General features: G+C 41.4%; 1 protein-coding gene across 1 annotated transcript in view; it reads left to right on the top strand.

The window, feature by feature from the left end:
• MEP1B (meprin A subunit beta) overlaps positions 1-23,688 on the top strand; it is a 46,184-nt gene that overhangs the window by 7,730 nt on the left and 14,766 nt on the right. The window contains exons 3-8 of the mRNA XM_049619560.1: positions 10,990-11,057; positions 12,216-12,272; positions 15,173-15,191; positions 16,047-16,091; positions 16,178-16,221; positions 18,363-18,441. Coding sequence (XP_049475517.1) covers positions 10,990-11,057; positions 12,216-12,272; positions 15,173-15,191; positions 16,047-16,091; positions 16,178-16,221; positions 18,363-18,441 — 312 coding nt within the window. The remainder of the gene's footprint in view (positions 1-10,989; positions 11,058-12,215; positions 12,273-15,172; positions 15,192-16,046; positions 16,092-16,177; positions 16,222-18,362; positions 18,442-23,688) is intronic.

The following is a 23,688-nucleotide window of genomic DNA, read 5'->3' as shown; positions in this document are numbered from 1 at the left end:
ATCGGGTGGGTAGAGAACCAGATTCTGGGGACAAAACTTAGTCCCACTAACCTTCATCAGCAGATGGCCTGTGCATTTTATCAGCAGTGCTAACTTCACCCCAGGAGAAAGTTCTTCCCAAGTCCAGGTTTGGGACCTTTTTTTTTTTTTTTTGTTTACACTATTCTTACAGTTAAGCATAAGAAAGTACACCAAAGTTCTGAGTTTACTTGATTTCTCTAATGCTTTCAAATAAATACAGCAAATGTTCTGTATTTGTCAATTGTTTTTCTTCTTTTTTTTTGGCTTCAAGCAAATACTTAGTCCAGCTGACTCTAAGGTCCACAATTAAACAAAAAAGGCCCTTTTCTTGCTCCCATGTTTTGGTTCCTTTCTTCAGAGCTCTTATTGACGGCTTCTTGTGTATCTCTTACATATGGGCAGGGCACAGACAAGCAGACCTATCTGAGATCTCTAGTATCTTTCTCCTTTTCAGCTCTGGAGATGGCCCCTTCAACCGTACCACCAACCACAGGTGAATGCTCAATGACATCCAGATGGAAGAAGGACAGCAAGGACAATTTCTCCTCCACGTAACTTGTCACTACTCAAGGTGACAAAGGTGGGCTTGTCCAGTGCTTTTTCAGGAAACCAGACAGAGCATTTCTGATGAAAAGAGGAAAAGCCAAGAGACATGACCTGGGAGAATTCCGACCGGTGGAGGTCCAGGCCTGCCTGTTAGAGGGTCAGAGAGCTGGGCAGAGGAGAACCCAGCTAACCTCCTAGTGCTATTTGCAAAACCCCAAAGGAGTGAGGCCCTGCGTTTGATTCCAGGCATCTCCACCAAAACAAAAAAGGCTGGAATTCTTTGATCTTTCTGAGAAGCTGAAGTGCCCAGGGCCAGGGAGTGAGGTGGACTTTGAGGGGTAAGGAAGAGTGGGGGAGGATTGGGAAGCCTTGGGAGGGTGTATGGGGCAAGGGATGGAGACGGTAGGAGTCTTCCAAGGGCCCAAACTCTGGGGCTGTGCTCCTTTTGAGGGTCCAAGAGGACAGGTTTACAATTTCAGGCCAGTGCGGTTTTGAGACCTTTGAAGGCCTGGGTCCATTTGATTCTTTGGAGCACCCCCTCACCCCCTGACATTTCTTTCGTACTTTTTCTTTAATGTTTATTTATTTTTCAGAAAGAGGGAGGAGAGAGGGAGAGAGAGAGAGAGGGAAAGCACAAGTGGGAGAGGGGCAGAGTGAGAGGGAGACAGAGAATCTGAAGCAGGGTCTATGCTGTCAGAGCAAAGCCCCATGGGGGGCTCGGACGCACAAACCATGAGGTCATGACCTGAGCCAGAGTCAGTTGCTCAACCGACTAAGCTACCCAGGCACCCCTCAAACATAGTAAAATGTACTAAATGCACTGACATTACACATTCCATTAGTCTAGTTCCACCCCCGCTCACAAAATATTATGTGTATTTATATAATTCTACTTTTGAAAATATTTGGCTGTAACTTTAATTTTTTATTGTTTTTCTTCATAATCATGTTTATTTGAGATTTCTTGCAAAGTGAGAAAATCTGATCTGTAAATTTTTCAAATGCAAAAATATTTGTGAATATTAAATGTAATGACAGATGCATTTGACATATGAAATTTGGTACATTTAATTAGACATTTATTAATTGCACATCTGTAGCTTTATTTTTAGTTTAGAGCAAAAAATTTTCCCCCTAGCTCTGTCTTAAGTGTTTTTGTAGACAGCATTGTTCAAGCTCATTGGCCCTAGGCCCCGTTTCTATGGTGCCTAATGGATAAAACAGCTTGCTTACAGTCCTTGGGCTTGATGGTTTGAGCTGCTTCCTGGAAATGTCAGGAAAAAACTGCTTATCCCTTCATGAGAATTCAGTGTGATGTCCATCCAGGGAAGATGAGGCACAATGGAAAGAAGCAGCTCTCTCACCATAACATTGTTTTTCATTCTTATTAGGTTTTAAGTTCTAATTCCAATGTAAGTAACATACAGTGTTATATTCATTTCAGGTATACAATATAGTGATGCGAAATTCCATACATCACCCAGTGCTCATCACAAATGCACTCCTTAGTCTCCATCAGCTCTTTTACCCATCCCCCACCGCCTCCCCTCGGGCGACCATCAGTTTTTACTCTACAGTTAAGTCAGTTTCTTGGTTTGTCTCTCTTTTTTCTCCTTTGTTCATTTGTTTTGTTTCTCAACTTCCAGATATGAGTGAAATCGTATGGTATTGGTCTTTCTCTAACTGATTTATTTAGCTTAGCATTATACTTTCTAGATCCATCCATGCTGTTGTCACCCTAACATTTTTGGGCCATGGACACCTTTTGTTAGTCTGGTGAAGCTCCTCAGAAGCTCCCTTCTCAGGATAATGTTTTATTTATTTATTTATTTGTGCTTATTTATTTATTTTGAGAAAGAGAGAGAGAGCACGCATGATCAGGGGAGAGGGAGACAGAGAAATAGAGAGAGAATCCCAAGCGGGCTCTGCAGCGGATGGAGCCTGACTCAAGGCTCAATCTCATGAACCGTGAGATCATGACCTGAGCCGAAATCAAGAATCAGATGCTCAACCGACTGAGCCACCCACGTGGCCCCAGAATAATGTTTTAAATGCATAAAATAAAATACGTAAGATTACCAAAAAACCTACAATTATATTGAAATCTAGTTAACAAAAAGAATGTTTGTGATACAGTAATACATGTGTTTGTTAATGTAGTAAATGACTAGACCTAGCTATGAGCTCCATGACTGCCATAATTCAAAGCAGCAATGAGCATACACAACATTTTGAGATATTAACACTTACTCTGATCTGATATGAAAATATTTGTTATTTTTATTGGTGACAGTCACAAGTATTGATACCTATTAAGGTTTGTGCTTATTTTGCAATGGAAGGAAATCCTACATTTTAATTAAAAGTCAATGAAATTGAGATGTAATTATTTTGCATAATTATTTTCTCCATCAAATTCACAGAACTCCTAAATTCTATTGATAAATGTGGATCTCAAGTTAAGATCAATGGTGGCTGAGAGAGGTCCCACCATCATGAATTATTATATGGGAGGATTATAGACACCAAATGACTCTCGACCTTACCAGATTCTGGGGCTGAGTCTCTGCTTCTCTTAGCCCCCAGAACCACTGTCCCCAACTCTCCTGTTGTAGTATTAGTCAGACCTTTGGATATTTGAGATGTTTGAAGTGATTTCTAATTTCTAGTTCAAGGCTAGAGGTAGGACTCTGAACTGTACTCTATTCTTTGAGCAAATGATTCCCCAGACAGCTCTCCTTAGGTACCCCACCTTAGAAGTTTTTAATTTCCTAAAATTTATTTCACCTTTAGCTCTAAAGTTCACATTTCATACCAAACCACCACCAACAACCTACCTTCCCATCCACCCATCCATCCATCTAAACATTTAATCATACATTTAATAATGATACCATGCTGTAAAGATATGAATGTGTAACTTATCTCCCTTGCTCATAACCTCATACCAGAAAATATCTACATTAGTGCAAAGGATCATCTATGATAGATCCATTCTCTAGGATTATCAAAGCAAATCAAGTCACATCACTATGCAGGACTAGTTTTTAGGGCCAATTTGTGAAATAAGCAGGTTACTCTTGGCTCTCGGTCCTCAGTTCTGAAATGTCTAATGGTTGGCAGTAAAATCCCCCAACGTATGTGTAAGCTGACGCTCCTTTCCATGACTGCTCATTACCTCTCTTTCTCCTCTCTCTTCTCTTAGATGAAGAAGGAACCGCAGCCTGTCCTTCCTGTCTGTTTTGTCAGAAAACGGCAATGACTTCATCTGCAGTGTTTGTGAGGTTTTGTTCTTTCATGTTCTAGGCTGAGGCATAACCCTACAGCACGCTCATCTGGAGAGCCAACTCCATGGAAACACTGACAAGTAGCTTCAATTATGACACTTGAATGATGACTCTTGAAGCCAATGTTGTTCTTTCCCTTTTATTCTTACCCTAATTGCAATGAATCACATGTCACCTACTCCATGCACACCTTGCTCTTCAGGCCATACAGAGCAAAGGCAACAGCTGGAGGGCCCAGAACCCACAGCAGCACCTGTCAAAGCATAAATCCCTGGTCACAGAGCGGCTGAGCATTATTTATCTATATCCAAAGATTCCATGATGGATGGGTGAGGAATCAGATGCTGCTGCTTCTCACCATTATGGCAGGGATCTGAAAATCCGGAGCTATGACTGTCTTCCCCATCCAAGGGCATAGTCTTTAGTTCAGAATGATGGGGTTCCCCACCTTCCTGTTATCAGGTACCTTGGTGACCAGTAAACTTGCCAAAAACCAGGCTGTCACCTTCTCCCCTGGACTGGCCCAAGAGTCCATCTTCCCTTTTCAGTTGGCTTCCTATCCATGTATAGACTACGAGCAAGTACTTCACTGTTGGACCTTGGTCCTTGGTACCTACCTTTCTTTGTAACAATGATCAGGTTGAGTCTTTACAGATGACTTTAATGCCAGGTTGATTTAAACACCCCTATAAACTTTTCAAGAGCAGGGATCATGCCACTTGTTTCTATATCTCCACATAGCATAGGGCCTGGTTGTGGCTTTCTATAAATACTTTGGAATAAATATGTTAATTAAAGTATACTTTGGTTTTCTCCAATAATTTCACTTGTTCATGAACTCCCCTATGTACACATCTCTGGTCCGTATTCTAGTGTTGTCTATATTCTAGGCACTAACTTTATATACATAATTTTTAATATGCTGAACATACTCTTTTTTTGAGGAACAGATTTATTTTCTTAATTTAAATTTTAGTTAGTTAACATATGGTGCAATATTGGTTTCAGGAGTAAAATTCAGTGATTCATCACTTATATACAACACCTAGAGCTCATCACAACAAGTGCCCTCCTTAGTACCCATCACACTTCTAACCCATCTCCCACCCCCCTCCCTCTATCAAACCATAGTTCTCTATCATTAAGAGTTTTTTGTGGTTTGTTTCTCTCTCTTCTCTCCATCCCCCCGAACCCACTTCCCACGTGTATCTGTTTTGTTTCTTAAAGTCCATATATGAATGAAATTATATAGTATTTGTCTTTCTCCGATTGACTTATTTTGCTTAGCATAATACATTTTAGCTCCAACCACATCATGGCAAATGGCCAGATTTCATTCTTTTTGATGGCTGAGTAATATTCCATTGTGTGTGTGTGTGTGTGTGTGTGTGTGTGTATATGTGTGTGTGTGTGTGTGTGTGTGTGTATACAGACCCAGAGAGTTTAACTTTCTCATGCTCAGGTAGCTATTAAATTGATGAACTTCTATTTTTTTAAGTTTATTTATGTTTTTAGTGATCTCTAAACCCAATGTGGGGCTCAAACTCATTATCCCAAGATCAAGAGTCACATGCTCTTGTGACTGAGCCAGCCAGCTGCCTTTAAATTGATGAACCTCTTATCTAAGGGCCCAAACCCTTGTCTTTCTGAGTCTTGTTCTACCTTCCTATGATTATAAAGCAATAGTTCTCCAAGTGTGGTCCACAGACTCCTGAAATGTCCCAGAGACCCTTGAAGGGATCCGCAAGCCAAAACTATCTTCATAATAATACTGACATTTTGGCCTTTTTTAAAAACTTAAGTTTATTTATTTTTGAGAGAGAGAGAGCCAGAGAATGCATGCTCACAAGCGGGGGAGGGGCAGAGAGAGAGGAGACAGAGAATCCCAAGCAGGCTCCTTGTTGCCAGCACAGAGCCCGATTTGGGGCTCGAACTCATGAACTGTGAGATTATGACCAGAGTTGAAACCAAAGTTGGATTCTCAACCCACTGAGCTACCCAGGCCCCCCGGGGTTGTTGTTGTTGTTGTTTTTTATTGTTGTTGTTGCCTTTTTAATGTGTTGACAATTGCACCTTGATGCAAAAGCAGTGGCAGTAGTAGCCATTGTATTTTTTTTGTCTTTTAAGCAGGCTCCCTGCCGAGCACAGAGTGCAACAGAGGGCTTGAATTCAACACCCTGAGATCAAGACCTGAGCTGAGACCAAGAGTCAGATGCTTAACTGACTGAACCACCCAGGCGTCCCTAGTAGCTGTTGAATTCTTCAGCACCATGCCCTTGCAGTAAAAACAACCACAGTCTCACTTGAAAATGTCCTGATGAAGCTATAAAAATTAATTTTATTAAATCTAGGCCCTTGAGTGCACATCTTTTTAATATTCTGTGTCATAAAATGGGAAGTACACACAGAGCACTTGTGCTGCATTCCAAAATATGATCTTTGTTTTGGGCAAAGCATTTGTGTGATTGCTTGAGACGTGAGCTGCTCCAGCTGCTTTTTTCATAGAACACCGTATTTGCTTATAGAACAAGCAGTAGGCAGACTGTGATTATTAGGTATTTCGCAGAAATGTTCTTGAAAACGAATGGAGTGGGCTTAACCTATCCAGGAAACCAACTGACAGTACTTATTACCAATGCTAAAACTTGACCTTTCAAGAGATAGAATTTTTGGAACACCTGTGTCCAGAAATTCGTCACTGCAAATTTAATGGTTTCCCAAATCTTTATCACCTTTTCGGATGAGATTGGTGGTGTCGACCAAGAGATTTATCTGATAAGGGATACGAAATGTGTCAACATTGGGAAGATCTAGATTTTCTGAAGGACAAGTGGTGTTACAAATCATGCATAGGGAGGGGCGCCTGGGTGGCTCAGTCGTTGAGCGGCCGACTTCGGCTCAAGTCATGATTTCACAGTCTGTGAGTTTGAACCCCGCGTCTGTGAGTTTGAACCCCGCGTTGGGCTGTGTGCTGGCAGCTTGGAGCCTGGAGCCTGCTTCGGATTCTGTGACTCCCTCTCTCTGTCCCTCCCCCGCTCACGCTCTGTCTCTCTCAAAAATAATAAACATTTAAAAAAATTAAAAAAAACAAATTATGCATAGGGAAAGCATCCATTTGAAATGCAAGATTAGACCAATGGATTTTAATATGACAAAGTATGAAAAGTTCATCGTTGTGAATGAAGAAACTGTGGCATGTGAAATTTGGGTGTAGTATTTAAGAAGAACAGCCACAATCATCTAAAAAGGCTGTTAAAATACTCCTCCTCTTTTCTTTTTTCTTTCCTTCTTTTTTTTCTTTTTTTTGGTAACCATGAGAGGATTTTTTGTTTCTTTTAACGTTTATTTTGAGAGAGAGACACAGAGTGCAACCGGGGGAGGGGCAGAGAGAGAGGGAGACACAGAATCCGAAGCAGACTCCAGGCTCTGAGCTGTCAGCACAGAGCCCGACGCGGGGCTTGAACTCACAGACTGGGAGATCATGACCTGAGCCGAAGTTGGACACTCAACATACTGGGCCACCAGGCGCCCCTGCTCCTCTTTTCAACTACATTTCTGTCTGAGGCTGAATTATCTTCATATGCTTGAATTGTGACAACGTATCGCAGCAGATCTGAGAATTCAACTGTCTTCTAGTAAGCCAGACATTAAGAGATTTGCCAAGATGTAAAGCAGTGCCACCCTTCCCATTATTTTTTGAATATGTGCTCACTTTTCATTAAAATATATATTTTAAAGTTTATTTTTGACAGAGAGAGAGAGCATGCGCAAGCGAGTGGGGGAGGGGCAGAGAGAGGGGGGGAGAGAGAGAATCCCAAGCAGGCTCCACCCTGTCAGCGCAGAGCCCGATCTCACGAACTGTGAGATCATGACCTGAGCTGAAATCAAGAGTTGGATGCTCAACTGACAGAGCCACCCAGGAGCCCTTAAAATATATTATTTATATTAACATATAATAGGTTTAAAATTTATTTAAAATTACTTTTAATCAATTAATAATATTTCAAAAATTTTTCAGTGTGAATTTCTAAGAAGGTCAATATTGATAGATAAAATAATAAAATTTCTTTGTGAGTTCTCAGTCACTTTTCACAATGAAAAGGGGTTTCAAGGCAAAAAATTTGAGGACTGCTGTGGAGTAAGGCACATGTGACAGGAGGGGACAGGAGGCAAACACTTCCAGCAGAATGCCCAAGACGTTTTCCATTCATGGGAGACTGTGGTGAGATCAATCGTACATTCCATCTTTCCTTTCTCAGTCATTTTTGTGGTTAAAGCAGCCTAGGCTGAATGTTACTGCGGGTTAAAAGCTGGAGCCCAAAAAAAGAAGGAAGAAAGAAGACTATCTTTCTCTCAATTTTTTTTTTTTTGCTTCTGTCCAGCAAATCTTCTCCCACCTGCAGCAAATGCTTAACGTCCATTAAATTTTTTTTTAATGTTTATTTAATTTTGAGAGAGAGAGACACAGAGAGAGAGACAGAGCATGAGCAGGGGAGGGGCAAAGAGAGAAGGAGACACAGAATCTGAAGCAGGCTCCAGGCTCTGAGCTGTCAGCACAGAGCCCGACGCAGGGCTCAAACTCACGGACCGTGAGATCATGACCTGAGCCGAAGTCGGACGCTCAACCAACTGAACCACCCAGGCACCCCAATGGACACCCATTTTAGACCTGTTCTGGCTTGGGGTGAATTTTTAATGGCACCACGCCCGCTGAGCTACAGTAGGGTTGCCAAACTTTTCGGGCCACCTGGTGATCCTCTTGTGATGGTGGGAGGAAGCTGCTATCTCATCATCCTGCTGCAATTCTCCCCCCACTGTTTCTTTGTGGGCTAGCTCCCAGCATCAAAAAGCTCCCTGTGTAAAGCCAGTCCAGAGGGGTGCCTGGCTGGCTCAGTCAGTAGAGCATGTAAGTCTTGATCTCAGTGCTATGAGTTCAAGCCCCATGTTGGGTATAACAGTTACTTGCAAAACAAAACAAAGCAAAACAAAACAGTCCAGGAATTTGAAGTAGGATCATACTGTGTAAAAATAGAATTGTTCCTCACCGCCTCAGCCAACTGGGTTTGAAATCTGAAGAGCAACTCTCGGTCCCTCGGTATTTTCCCAGTGTTACCGATGTGACCATGTTGTCATTGATGTTCACCATGAAACACAATAGATAGCATCTTTGTCTTCAGCCAGGGGTGTGGCTGGCAGTCCAGCCAATTGTGTTGAGTTGGCCATAATAGCCACCTTTAGTGTAACCAATAGTTAGCCCATAAACAGGTGACTGTGAAGAGTCTGGCCTATAAAAGAAGAGAACAGAAAAGAGAACTGATGGTTCATTTTATGTGACAACTTGGCTAGTCCATGGTATCCAGATATCTGGTCAAATACTAGTCTAAACGTCACTGTGAAGACACTTTCCAGATGATACTAACATTTAAATCAGTAGACTTTGAGCAAAGCCAATTTCCTTTCTTTGTGTGGGTGGGCCTCATCTAATCAGTTGAAGGCCTTAAGAGACAAAAGACCAGGATTGCCAGAAGAAGAGAGAATTCTGCTAGCAGACTGCTTTTGGACTCAAGCTGCAACATTGCTTTTTCTCTGGGTCTCCAGTCTACCAGCCCACCCTGCAGACTTTGGATTTGCCAGCTTCCACAGTTATGTGAGCCAATTCCTTAAGTAAATTTCTCTATCTATATACAGATCCTATTGGTTCTGCTTCTCTGGAGAACCTTGACTAATACAGTAATATAGCACACTTTTGAAAAATCGAGTAAGAGATGGGAGTTCAGGGAGGGGCTGAGAAGAATGCGATTTATTGTGCTCAATCGCAGGGGGTGCAGATGTCTTATGAGCTCTTTTGCCCTTTAATTGGCTGGGGCCATAATGAATTTGTATTCTTCTTGCTGCCCGGGAACTTCTTTAGTCACCACACCTCCATTTTCTTCCTTTTTTCCTAGTTCCATTTAATTTAATTTAAATTCAATTACATGCACCTCCCTAATAAGTTTATAGAAGTGTTGATAAGATTTCATAAAGAGCCACCATTGGGGAACACATGACGTAACTTACAAAAACTTTTTGTTGTTGTTTTTGGAAGAAGAACTGGGTGAAGGAAGTGGGCGTTCTAAGAGGAAAGATATGAAGTCTTGTGGATCTTGTGTTGCAACCTCTGTACTATTTCCTGTTAGAAAGCTTTTCATTCTTGAGATCTGCCATCCTTAGGTCTAGAATGTTCTCGTATTCCATGGGGGGTTTTGAGAATCACATTCCTGAGAGAAATGTGCTTTTCTGATAGTTCCAGGAGCTCTCAGAACAATCCATATGGCTGGGATCTTGAGCATGGTTCGCGATAGTCCCCGGAAGAAATGAAGACCAGAGGAGGACCAGCAGCCAGAGGCAGACACGCTCTCCAGGAGACAAGTGAGCGGGGCTGGAGCTATGTTAGACCAGCCAAGGGTAGCCTCTGCATTAGAGCCTCAGTGACCATCCCAGGAAGAATGAAATGTAAAATCTACCCATTAATTGCAGTCAAAACACATTTCTGGAGTTGGATTTCAGCCACGCCCCCATGACTGTCCATGAGATTCCTAGTGGGGCTGTCCATGTGCTGTGTTAGGTAGGGTTCACAGCAGACTACAACCGTCCTCGGAACTGTTGCTTCCTACCTCCCTGATTGCAACTTCCTAACTTGGAATGTGAGCCGTCTGCCCTAACGCATGGCTTGCAGTCAGGGGTCTCAGTTGCACGTGGCTCACAAAAGCAGATGTGCATAATAAATACCTTTATTTTTCGGTAACTGTAAGTATTGTTTTGAGTCCCCAACCACATAAATGGGAGAAATTTAACTGCTGCCGATTAAGGATTCCCATCTTTTACTCTGAGGCTCATGCCTAAGCTTGACAGCCCAAGGCCCCATCTCATCCCGGTGGCATCCCCCCTCAGGCATGCTCTGAAACATCTGTCTTTCGTCTGGTCGTTGGTTGTCCTTCTATCCAACCCTCTATGGAGACACTCGGATTCCTATCCACATGGCCCCGCAGGTGTGGGGCTTTCCCTGATACTTGTGTGCCACTCTGGTCTCTTAGGAGTTATTCTCCTTCTTTCCAAGACATGCTTTCTTTTGCAGAGTGTTTTTGTCTCCTTGTAGCTCTAGCCAGGAAACAGGCCCATTTGATTGGGGATCCCAGAAACCATCCGCAGAATCCCTGGGAACAAGTGAGGAGTTGGGTTTGTAACTTTCCCTCTGAACACTTACCCTCCCCTCAGAGGTTGGGAATGACTGGCTCAAACTCACAAAGAGCATCCTCCCAAGTCCTTTGTCTCTACCATGCATCTTTTGACATCCTTCCTATGAGCGCGGAGTGGGGCAAGGACCAATCCTGAGTGGGGAGGGAATTGCTGAGGGAAAAAGTGGTGTTGCAAAGATACCATATCGCATCACAGTTGAGAGTGGAATCGTAGGAACACAGAGAGTAGGTTGTCTCTAAAGAAAAGTTAGCCCAAGAAAACAAGGAAAAAGGGAAAGAACTGAGAGATGGATTGGAACACTAGTTTATCAGAAAACCGGTGACCATTCCTAGCTTTGGACCCTCCCCCTTAGGTTTGCTTGATGGGAATTTTCACGAGTGAGGTATGTTGCTATTTTGCTACTTTATATATAATGATCAAAATATGCCAGATTTCTAACACATAAATGGATTTTGAAACTCAATAAATTTTCTAATACATGAATGAATGATAAAAAAAAAAAAGCCTTGGACATAACTGGATATATGAAAGCAGCACAGGGTTAGATGAGCAGAAGGAGCTTCACAAACGTTACTATTTGGAAGATTAAAAGTTAATTTCAGGAATTCACAAAAGGAAAACATAAAAATAAATAAATAAAAAATCAATAAAAATTAATGTGATATTTTCTTTTGCTCAAGTGGTCGTCAATAATTCTGAGGACAAATATGTATAAATTAGAGAACTTATTTCATTAACAGGTCTCAGCCAGGCACTTACCTACTGAATGTTGACTCGGGAAAAAAAAAAGCCAACAAACAAGGCTGCAGAGCTGTGTTCAGGATACTGGACTTTAACTCTCTGACTGCAGGTAATACTACTACAGCGAGCTGACATGCAAGATGGATCTTTGAGATCAAAGGCTATAAATTATGACGTTTGCCTTTTAAGAAGTAAATGCTACTCTGACTTTCTTAGTTTGCACATTTCAACTGGAAGCCACAACATGGATTCATGGTATCTGCCTTGGTTTCTGTTCTTTGCCATTCTCTTCCTGGTTCCTGGCTTGGTAAGGAAACTGTGTTTGGAAAACAGTGAGAAAAATTGGGGGCCTGTTGCCTGTTTGTTCATGTTTTTGCTTTTTAGGAATTTCAAGATGTTGATGAAATGAGCGGGGCGAGCTGGGGCAGGCAGGGTCACGGGGTGAGGAGCAGCCCCGTCAGAGACAGAGTCAGGGACATGGACATAAAGTTATATATTTCTTTCAGTTTCATTTTTGTGTAACAAGTTTTCTCCTGATAAGGTGGAAAATGTGCAATTTGAAAAGCATTCCATTTTTTACTGCCGAGTAAAATGCATATTACTGTTACGGTGCCATAAGACATGAATGGTGGATGTCACAGGCAAAGCCATCGCTTACAGTTTTGTAGCATGGGGTCTCTCGTCTACCTCTTTGTCAAGTTAGACCAATCTTTCTACAGTGACAGGTAGTTTGTACCGTAGACCAACCCAAAGTTTTAAACCTAGGGGGTTACAGCAATAGCACTGCTAGGAATTTACCCAAGGGACACAGGAGTACTGATGCATAGGGGCACTTGTACCCCAATGTTTATAGCAGCACTCTCAACAATAGCCAAATTACGGAAAGAGCCTAAATGTCCATCAACTGATGAATGGATAAAGAAATTGTGGTTTATATACACAATGGAATACTACGTGGCAATGAGAAAGAATGAAATATGGCCCTTTGTAGCAACGTGGATGGAACTGGAGAGTGTGATGCTAAGTGAAATAAGCCATACAGAGAAAGACAGATACCATATGGTTTCACTCTTATGTGGATCCTGAGAAACGTAACAGAAACCCATGGGGGAGGGGAAGGAAAAAAAAAGAAAAAAAAAAGAGGTTAGAGTGGGAGAGAGCCAAAGCATAAGAGACTGTTAAAAACTGAGAACAAACTGAGGGTTGATGGGGGGTGGGAGGGAGGGGAGGGTGGGCGATGGGTATTGAGGAGGGCACCTTTTGGGATGAGCACTAGGTGTTGTATGGAAACCAATTTGACAGTAAATTTCATATATTAAAAAAATTAAAAAATTAAAAAAAAAAACAAACCTAGGGGGTTAAAAACCAAAATGCCTAGGGGGAATTTTAGTTGTGATTTTAAAATAAGTTATTATATTGAGCTGATATTCTATGAACAGGACCTACAACATTGAGAACAAGAGATGCCATTTAAGACACATTATAACTGTAGTTATGAACAAATACTTGATAATTAAAAAAAATTTTTTTAATGTTTATTTATTTTTAAGAGAGAGAGCATGAGCAGGGAAGGGGCAGAGGGAGAGGGAGACACAGAATCTGAAGCAGAGCTGTCAGCACAGAGCCCGATGCAGGGCTCGAACTCACAAACCATGAGATCATGACCTGAGCTGAAGTCAGACCCTTAACTGACTGAGCCACCCAGGCACCTCTTGATGACTTTTATCATTAGGCACATTAGCATTCCTCTGTGAGTGTGCCTACGTGTGGCTAATGTGTGAGACAAACAGGCACTTCTTCATATCAAGAGGAGTAACTATCCAACCAGTTCATTCCTACTGCTTGCCAAACAGTCCATATGATTCTGGTATTTAGATATGTAAGCTGTATTAACCTATTTTACAGATAGTCTGAGTTTCTGGAAGGTGAACTGACTTGCTGTGAATTGGTGGAACCAGGCGTAAAACCCAGACCTGCTGCCTGCCAGTCCCATGAGCTTTCTCACTAGACTCTAGACTTCCCTAAGAAATTTCTCAGGTTTAAGCGGTGCCTGGGTGGCTCAGTCGGTTAAGCATCTGACTTCAGCTCAGGTCATGATCTCACAGTTCGTGGGTTCGAGCCTTGTGTCAGCCTCTGTGCTGACAGCTCAAAGCCTGGAGCCTGCTTCAGATTCTGTGTCTCCCTCTTTCTCTCTGCTCCTCCCCTGCTTGTGCTCTCTTTCTCTCTCAAAAATCAATAAACATTTAAAAAAATTAAAAAAAGAAATTTCTCAGGTTTACTTCATTTTTTCCATTGGGCATATAGTCTAGGTTTTTCATTTGGTCACTTGTAGAGAACCTATTTTCAGAAGTGTTTTTTTTTTTTAATGTTTATTTTTGAGAGAGAGAGAGAGAGAGAGAGCAAGAGCGGGGGAGGGACAGAGAGAGAAGGAGACACAGAATCCAAAGCAGGCTCCAGGCTCTGAGCTGTCAGCCCAGAGCCCAATGCGAGGCTCGAACCCACAAACTGTGAGATCATGACCTGAGCCAAAATCAGACGCTTAACCGACTGAGCCACCCAGGCGCTCCTTAGTGTGTGTATGTTTTTTTTAACGTTTATTATATTTTTGAGAGAGAGAGTGCACACACCTGAGCAGGGAAGGGACAGAGTGACAGAGAGAGTCCCAAGCAGGCTCCACGCTGTCAGTGCAGTGCCTCATGTGGAGCTTGAACTCACAAACCATACGATCATGACCTGAGCTGAAATCAAGAGTTGGACACTTAACTGACTAAGCCATCCAGACGCCCCTTAAGGTTTTTTTTTAATTGCAAAGTATATCCATTGATTTTTTTTTTCTTAACATTTCTCAAGCAGCGTCTTGAGAAAAACGTGAAAGTAAACCATGATTAATGAGGTCTTCAATAAAATTTCTTTATAAGGGGTTGTTATAAATTACAATAATATTTCAACAATGAGGATAAATTATTAGGTTTTTCAAACATTGCTCCATGAATCCTTCAGAGAATCATGTTTAAAGTGAACATTTATCTGAGGGCTGGAGTCTTACATGCTGCCTTCTTTTCAATCTGTGAAGTTAGTTCCTTGTTTCTTTCACCTTCAAATCCATACAACAGCCAATTTTATTTTTTACGTGAGATAAGAAGACCCTTTCATCCAAAAATTATTTTAGACTCCAAATTAGCTGTCTTAGATATAAGCCAGAAATTATTAATATATTAATATTAAAGAACTCCCCTCCCTCTACAAATTACTAGATATAAATTGGAACCAAGAAGATCTTTTATGTCATGGGTGTCATAATAATGCCTTTTTTTTTTTTTTTTTATGTGTTTGTTTCTCAGCCAACTCCAGAAAACTTTGGTGAGTCTATTTTGAGTTTTGTTCTAAGTTATAGTAAAAGAAAGTCGTGTGGATGATAGAACAACAGGACAGAATAACTTAGGACACATTTAATGCTAGGCACAATGCATAATTACGTATGCATAATTGTATAATTGCATTGAACTTTAGTCAAACACTGGCTTCTTTTGATTTATTGAGAACTGTTTTATTGTTCCTGTTCCAGGGTTCCACATACCCAGCAGAAAAACAGATGGTGATATAGGAAAATCCAAACACAATGACTCACATGAGACATCCCATAAATGCTTGCTATTACTACTTTTGCTATTTTGCATCAAATCAGATGGACCCGATGTCCATCCTATTCTGTCGTACCCTTAGAGATTTGGCCCTATTATTTACTCCTTTGCAACTTACAAGAGTAATTCAAATTTAAATTAGGACTTTTGCTTGAGAGTTCCAAGATATGTTACTAGCAAAGGGATATATACAAATGGGTAGATTGGGCTGGTTTGACCAGATTTAAACATTTGCTTCTCATTTAATCTAGTCATCTAGTCTAGTCTTTCAAATTCAGTTTAATATTATACAGAGTGACCAATTTCTTATTCCTGAAGTCATTTGACATTCAAGGGACACGGATAGGACAAAAGCATACATGCAAAAGCCCCATAGTCCCAAGCCTGGCTCATGACAGGTTCTCAATCAGTCAATCAGTCAATCAATCAATCAATCAATGTATGTTGAATCAGAACCTAGTAGTCATTTACCTGATACAAAGAACTTTCCTTACTTTTAATTTGGTAATTGATAAAGATTGTCTTCTTTCAAAACATAATGCTCAATGTGTTTTTCTCTTTCCTTTAGTTAAAGATGTCGATGGTGGAATTGATCAAGATATATTTGATATCAATGAAGGTTTGTAGATTTTCTTTTTTACATATTTTAGTAAGTAGAGGGTTTGAATCCAATTTGCTAACGTGAATTTTTATCTTCCCTCTTAGATTTGGGGCTGGATCTATTTGAGGGAGACATCAGACTTGATGGGGTGAGTTGAAACAAAGCAAGGAAGAATCTTCTATTAATTACTGCAAATTAGGGGCGCCTGGGTGGCGCAGTCGGTTAAGCGTCCGACTTCAGCCAGGTCACGATCTCGCGGTCCCTGAGTTCGAGCCCCGCGTCAGGCTCTGGGCTGATGGCTCGGAGCCTGGAGCCTGTTTCCGATCCTGTGTCTCCCTCTCTCTCTGCCCCTCCCCCGTTCATGCTCTGTCTCTCTCTGTCCCAAAAATAAAAATAAAAAAACGTTGAAAAAAAAAATTAATTACTGCAAATTAAAGTACAGAGTATATGAGAATGATTGGACAACATGGGCTTTGTTAAGCCCAACTGTCTCCAGAGATACAGTATCATAGAGACAGATGTACTCAATAAATACATTATACCCTGAGGGACTTGCATAATAATGCCTTCATTATCCATTACTCAGATTTCTGTGTGGTTAAAGCCATCATCACTCACTATGTATGCCTTGATCTTATTGGTCTGATGAATTTTCATTATTGGGACAATATGATGCTTTCATTTTTATTTTCATTTGTTTAATTTTATGTATTTATTTTGAGAGAGAGCACAAGGGAACAGAGGAGGGGCAGAGGGAGAGGAAGAGAGAGAATCCCAAGCAGGTTCCACGCTGTCAGCACAGAGCCCCGCACAGGGCTCGAACTCATGAACTGTGAAATCATGACTTGAGCCAAAACCAAGAGGCAGGTGCTTAACCAACTGAGCCACCCAGGTGCCCTGATGTTTTCATTTTTAAATAAAACCTCCCTGATTAATCTTGTTGAGGCCAACTTAAACTGAATTTTTAAACATATCAATGAATCAGACTTTTTACTGTAAAAGATAGATTTTGTGACTTCTATCCTGACAGCTAAAGATAGTGTTGCCAAGTAAAGATCTTGCCAAATCTATGTGTGAAGAGTATATGACACATGGATGAGCATAGATTACTTACAGGTAGTTCCGCTGGGAACTTCAACTCAAGAAGCAGAGTTGCAGTGTCTCAGGTTTAGTCTTGGGCTTGTTCTATCTGTACACTTTCCCTTTGGATCTCACCTTGTCCAAGGGCTTGCGACGTCATGTCTCTGCTGATGACTCCAGAGGCGTGACTCTTATCCATTCCTTCTCCTGCACTCCAGACTTGTCTATCCAGGTGCCAACCGGTCAGTTCCATTTCCGCATTTATGAGGTGCCTCACATGTAAGGCATTCTCAACTGGACACCAGTTTCACGCAAACTGCTCCTCCTTGACCTTCGCTCTTGGCAAAGCCATCACCCTCCTCCTCTGAATAAGTAAAAAATCCAGGAGTCACCTTTGCTTCTGCTCTTTCTCTCACCCCTCCATCAGATCCATCAGTAAGTTCTGTCATTTCCAATGCAACACATGCCCCAAATAACCCACTTTAATTTGTCTCTCTATTTCAAATATTGCTCCCCTATAATTTTTTTCTCCCTGTCCCTTCCCCACCCCCCTCCCAGCAAAGCAGTCTTTTATTTATTTATTTTTTAAGTTTGTTTATCTTGAGAGAGAGAGCAAGAACACAAGTGGGAAGGGGCAAAGAGGGAGAGAGAGAGAGAGAGAGAGAGAGAGAGAGGATCCCAAGCAGGCTTCGCACTGTCAATGCAGAGCACGATGTGGGGTTTGATCTCACGAACCATGAGATCATGACCTGAGCCGAAACCGAGAGTCATATGCTTAACCGACTGAACCACCCACGAGCCCCACAAAGTGGTCTTTTCAACCAGCAATGATATCATTTCACTTCCGGGCTTGAAACTCTTCAACAGCTTCCTACTGCATGTAGAATAATAGCCAAACTTACCCGCAGCCTTCAAGAACTTGCATAATTTAACTCCTGCCCACTGTCCTCCCATCTCCTCCTTCTCTCTTACTGCGTCTCTTTTCTGTCTTAACTCTTTAGGCTACTGGCCTCAAAACAGACTCAGAACATACCGAGTGTATTCGCCCCTCAGAACTAGCAGCCTTCTTCCACTACCTTTAAATTTATCCTACTTAAACCTACTTATTTTCTTACATTTTAAATTTCATTTATTTCTAGATTAACTATTCATTGTTCCCTAGGTTTTTGCCTGATTCATTTAATTAACCTTCACATTTATTTTTGACAGGCACAAGATAGAAATTCCATCATCGGAGAAAAATACAGATGGCCTCATACCATCCCATATGTTCTAGAAGATAGCTTGGGTTAGTATATACCTTGGAGAATCCATAACTGATGTATATTCCTGACAGAATATAATCACAGTATTTTCACGAGTAGGCTCTTACGGGCTTTCAGGATCTGTTTATTTGTTGCTTTATGTGGCTATGGACAAATATTTACTTATAAAAATAAGCAAAATGAACAATGAAAAGAACCACAGTGATTTTGTCTGAAATATTTGCTGAATTTTGACCAAGAAAGGGACTAACGCAACCAACATTTATGGAGAGCCTACTTTGTGTTGGCTGCTGGGGACACAAAGATCAGGAAGGTAGTCTTTATTTGAAAGCAGCGGTTTCCTCTATGGTCAGGTTTTACGTATGAGTTGAAAACAAAAACAACCAGGGGCTCCTGGGTGGCTCGGCCAGCTGAGTGTCCGACTGCAGCTCAGGTCACAATCTTACAGTTTGTAGGTTACAGCCTCGCATCGGGCTTGCTGCTGTTGGTGCAGAGCCAGCTTTGGATCCTCTGCCCCTTCGCCCACAACGCTCCCTCGCTGGCTCTCTCTCAAAAATGAACAAACATTATATTAAAAAAACCCAAAATAAGCAGACATAAAACAACCAAACAAAACTTTAGGGACTGGCATTAGTTTGCCAAAATTTTATTTTGCCAAGCGAGGAACTTACCCAACAATAAGAACCCACTATCTTTATCATCATCTTTTCATACCATAAATAATATTTTAACACTAAAAAAGTCAGAAGAACCCAATCCAAAACAAAAGACAGTATAGAAGAAATTTAATTGCAAAGGAAAACTCTAAATGTGGTCCTCATTTTATTTATGGTTTCAGTTGCCAGAATCATTTTAGGAACTGTTGTTTGGGAAACTCTTCTTTTCTTTTCTTTTTTTTTTTAAGTTTATTTATTTATTTGGGGAGGGAGGGAGAGAGAGAGAAAGAGAGAGAGAGGGAGAGCGAGCGCACAAGCAGGAAGGGGCAGAGAGAGAGAATCCCAAGCAGGCTCTGAGCTGTCAGCTCAGAGCCCAACATGGGGCTCAGTCTCACAACCGTGAGATCATGACCTAAGCCAAAATCAAGACTCAGATGCTTAGCCAGCTGAGCCACTGAGGTGCCCCTGGAAAGTTTTCTTAAAGTTCATACATTTCAGTGGAGATTCAGATCGGCCAAAAGTTAATTATAATAGAACGGGATACATATTTTGCTTAATGACATGTTGAAAAGCATTGCAGGGGCATGTGACTCAGCCTAGATGTAAAGGCATCAGGGGGCAGGTGACACTACGTAGCAGGGCTACCAGGACATTTATGCAAGTTGTACATGGTACATAGGCGCCTGGGAAGGGGGAAGGGGGACTGAAATCAGGTTTGCATTTCGTTCAAGAGGCATTTGTTTCTTTGCATGAAGTGCTATTTACTACCTGCCACGTCAAGACTTGCAGCATCTGCCCAGACAAAGTGCTCCTTTGTAATAATCCGCGGAAAGGCGTCATGCGGGCCAGCACGGCTTCTGATAGCAAGGGAAGGGTGCTCCAGGCAGATGGACCACTATGCGCAAGGGCATGGGGAAAGGGTAAACCCTTAACTGGAATTTCGATTGGAAATGGGGTGTTAGTGAGGTTGAACAGGTAGGCAGAATCTAGTTTGGAAAGACTTGAGTGTTTCCCACATTAAAGAACTTGGTGTGCATACTGATGGTGACACGGAACCTCCAGAAGTTTTAATGTGGGTGTGAGATTGTGATCAAGCTAGTTGCCGTAGAGAAGATGTATCATTAGTGGGGGGGGGGGGGGGGGGAAAAGAGATCAAATAAGGAGTCTATAGAAGAAATTCAGGGAAGGATTGAGAGTTTCTGAACCAAGTCTCTCTCAGCGAGGATAGACAAGAATGGACAATTCTAAGACAGCCTTAGGAGGCAATTGTTAGATTTAGTGATTGACTGCAAGAAAAGGGATCGAGGTAAAGAGATGCTGGTGCCCAGGATTCAGTCTTAGGCAACTGAGTGCATGGTAGTGCCTGTAACAAGAAGAGGGAATATGCCTGAAAGAGGGTGAGATACAGAAGTGTGGTGGAAATTGGCATGCAGAGATCGAAATGTATCAGGCCCACTGTGGTGGAGAGATCATATGAAGTGTTGGCGTACAGCCTAATCATTCAGGATAGAGAGAGATTTGGGTGTTCTTAGGCTGTGGGAGGTGGTTGAAGCCACTGGTGCGATGAGCCCCTTGCACGGTGCCCTGCATATAACACGTACTCCTTAGATAGATGGAGCGTATTGAGTGGCCCAAGAAGATTGTATTGAGTGAGAAGATGGCCAAGATTGGAATTCAGCTGGGAGAACAACTTTCTGGGATTGATATAGACGGAGGATCTGTTAGAAGTGACTGAGAAGGGAGGACTGGCCAGAAACATAGATGAAAAACCAAGAGGAGGTAGAAAAAGCCAAGGCCAGAGGTGGGATTAGAAACTATAATGTGGAAGGGAAAGATAGTCACTGACTTTAGGAATGGGGGGGGGGGGAATCTGAATGCCTTTAAATATTTATAATGTTTTTTGGTCTTAATATTTTGATTAAAAATATAAAAATTCTTTTATTTTCAAATTATTCATAAAAATTAGAAAAATTGTTCTCCTAAGGTGTTCTATGAAATACCAGTGAGCTTTAAATTTCATTGTATCTCTTGGCTACTTTTGCCCTGAATTTTAACCAAAGCTATTGTAACTTTATGAGCTTTATGTACCTGTTTTTACACATTATAAAACAACATAGTGAATGCCTTGAGGCCCAGAGCTATTTTTCATCTTGCATATCTGAGGATTAGCATAGTCTCTGACATTTTATAGGCAGTTAATAAATATTTTTAAAACTAAATTGATAAACTGGGGTGACTAGCTCAGTTGGTAGAACGTGTGACTCTTTTTTTTTTTTTTAATGTTTATTTATTTTTGAGAGAGACAGAGTGTGAGTGGGAGAAGGGCAGAGAGAGAGGGAGGGAGACACAGAATCTGAAACAGGCTTCAGGCTCTGAGCTGTCAGCACAGAGCCTGATGCAGGGCTCAAACTCGGGAATGGTGAGATCATGATCTAGGCTGAAATCAGTCGCTTAACCAACTGAGCCACCCAGCTTCCTTGAGCATGTGACTCTTGATCCGAAGGATGTGAGTCTGAGCCCCACGGTGGGCATAGAGTTTACTAAAAAAAAATAAAAATATGAAAATAAATTGATAAACACATACGAATCAAACATGTCAGGTAAAAAATTCAGTCCAGATCTTACCATCCAAACTGTGTACATTTTTATATGGGTATAACTATAGTGTTTTAAAATTTTTTTAGAGGCACTGGGTGACTCAGTTAAGCGTCTGACTTCAGCTCAGGCCACGGTCTCATGGTTTGTGGGTTTGAGCCCTGTATCAGGCTCCGCACTGACTATGCAGAATGGGATTCTCTCTCTCTCTCCCTCTCTTTCTGCCCCTCCAACTTCTCTCTCAAAATAAATAAACTTAAAAAATTTTTAAGTTGTTTTGTTTCATTTTTTATTCTATTTCTTTCTTTCTTTATTTATTTAAGAGTAAACTCTGTGCCCAACTTGGGGCGTGAACTCATGACCCAGAGATCAAGTCACATGCTCCACCGACTGAACCAGCCAGGAGCCCCCGTTTTAAATTTTTTAATCTGCTTTTTTCAATTGATATTACAGCATTATTTTGTGCTAGTTTTATAATATGATTAAACCCCAAATTTTTAGGTCATTTTTTTAATTCCATGATTTTGATTCTTTCTTATTTGGAAAATACTTTACCCCTGTTTAATATTGTAGCGTTGAACTTACTCTCTATGCTTAAAGTGAGAAGAGGATTTCCTCATATTTCTGAAATTTATACCATCTTGAAATGACTCTGACTGAGGAAATCACTAAGCAAAGCCACCCTTACAGGTAGCAAAAGTAAATACTTATGAAGGGTTAGTAAATACCTATGAAGGATTTACTGGAAGTGACTTCGGGCTCTCCAGAAATCGCTCTTAACCAACATATTCAATTCTGCTTTAGTCTTTTTGCTTACATTCCGGGTGTTACCTGGCTGTTAAATGCAGCTTTTCTGGAAGGGGTGACTCTTGAGGCAGCCATGGATAGCTTCCTGTGAATAAGTGATCATTCCTTGCCTGGGTGTCAGACTTGACGTGTGTGGGGCAGGTAGAGAGCAGACAGGGTAAAAGGAGGGGGGATGGAAATGAAAATCAAGGTGCTAGAAACCTGAAAGGGCTAAAGAGAAAAATAATCCTGAGCAGCTGCTTGCTTAATTCCTAGGCTTATCTAGGACCTGCTTTAGCCTTCAGAGCCTGGGGATTTAAATAACATGATCCCAGGGCAGGGGTGGGGGTGGGGGTGGGGGTGGGGGGGCTCCTGCATCTATGAGTCAAAGATAATTAGCCTTTGGTAATGAAGGCACACAGTAAATGGAGAGCTTATCTTGGTAGAGGGCTATATCCCTTTCACAAAACTTTCACATATGTTTCCTTATTTGACTCTCAATTCAATGAAGGGTAAAAACTATCCTCGTGGGGCGCCTGGGTGGCTCAGTCGGTTAAGCATCCTACTTCGGCTCAGGTCATGATCTAACAGTCTGTGAGTTTGAGCCCCGCGTTGGTCTCTGTGCTGACAGCTCAGAGCCTGGAGCCTGCTTCGGATTCTGTGTCTGCCTCTCTCTGCCCCTTCCCGACTCCGCTCTGTCACTCTCTGTCTCTCAAAGATAAAAAAAAAAAATTTAAAAAAAAAGCTATCCTCATTAAACTTTGATAAAAGGCCTAGACCTGCATGCTCCTTTTATAGTCTGTCCTTAAGACAGGCTTGTGGTGGTGGGTATCATCATGTCTTATTGTAAGGAAGTGTTAGATTTGAGATAAGAATGCAAACATGATATTTATCGTACAGAAAATCCAGAAACACTTTAAATATCTGACAATAGGAAGTTACTTGTATATGTTACAGCCATATAAGGTAGCCATTAAAATGATAAAAAGAACACTTGATAAAGCTTTTAATGATATACTATTTAGTGAAACACATAGTTTATAAAATATGTAGATTGATTTGTATTTTCTAAAAAATATGTGTATATTGTGAGTATACAACCTACAAGCAAGAAGCTTGATGAGAGTGGCTGATTATTTCTGAAGGGATAAGATTTTATAATTTCCTTCTTTTTGTTTATCTGCATTTTCTAACTTACTTGCAATGAACATGTTTTATTTGTGTGGTATTATA

Source organism: Panthera uncia (genome assembly GCF_023721935.1).
Source record: "Panthera uncia isolate 11264 chromosome D3 unlocalized genomic scaffold, Puncia_PCG_1.0 HiC_scaffold_8, whole genome shotgun sequence".
Taxonomy (NCBI): Eukaryota; Metazoa; Chordata; class Mammalia; order Carnivora; family Felidae; genus Panthera; species Panthera uncia.
Note: the sequence above shows the minus strand (reverse complement) of the source record. Positions and strands in the feature narration are given on the sequence as shown.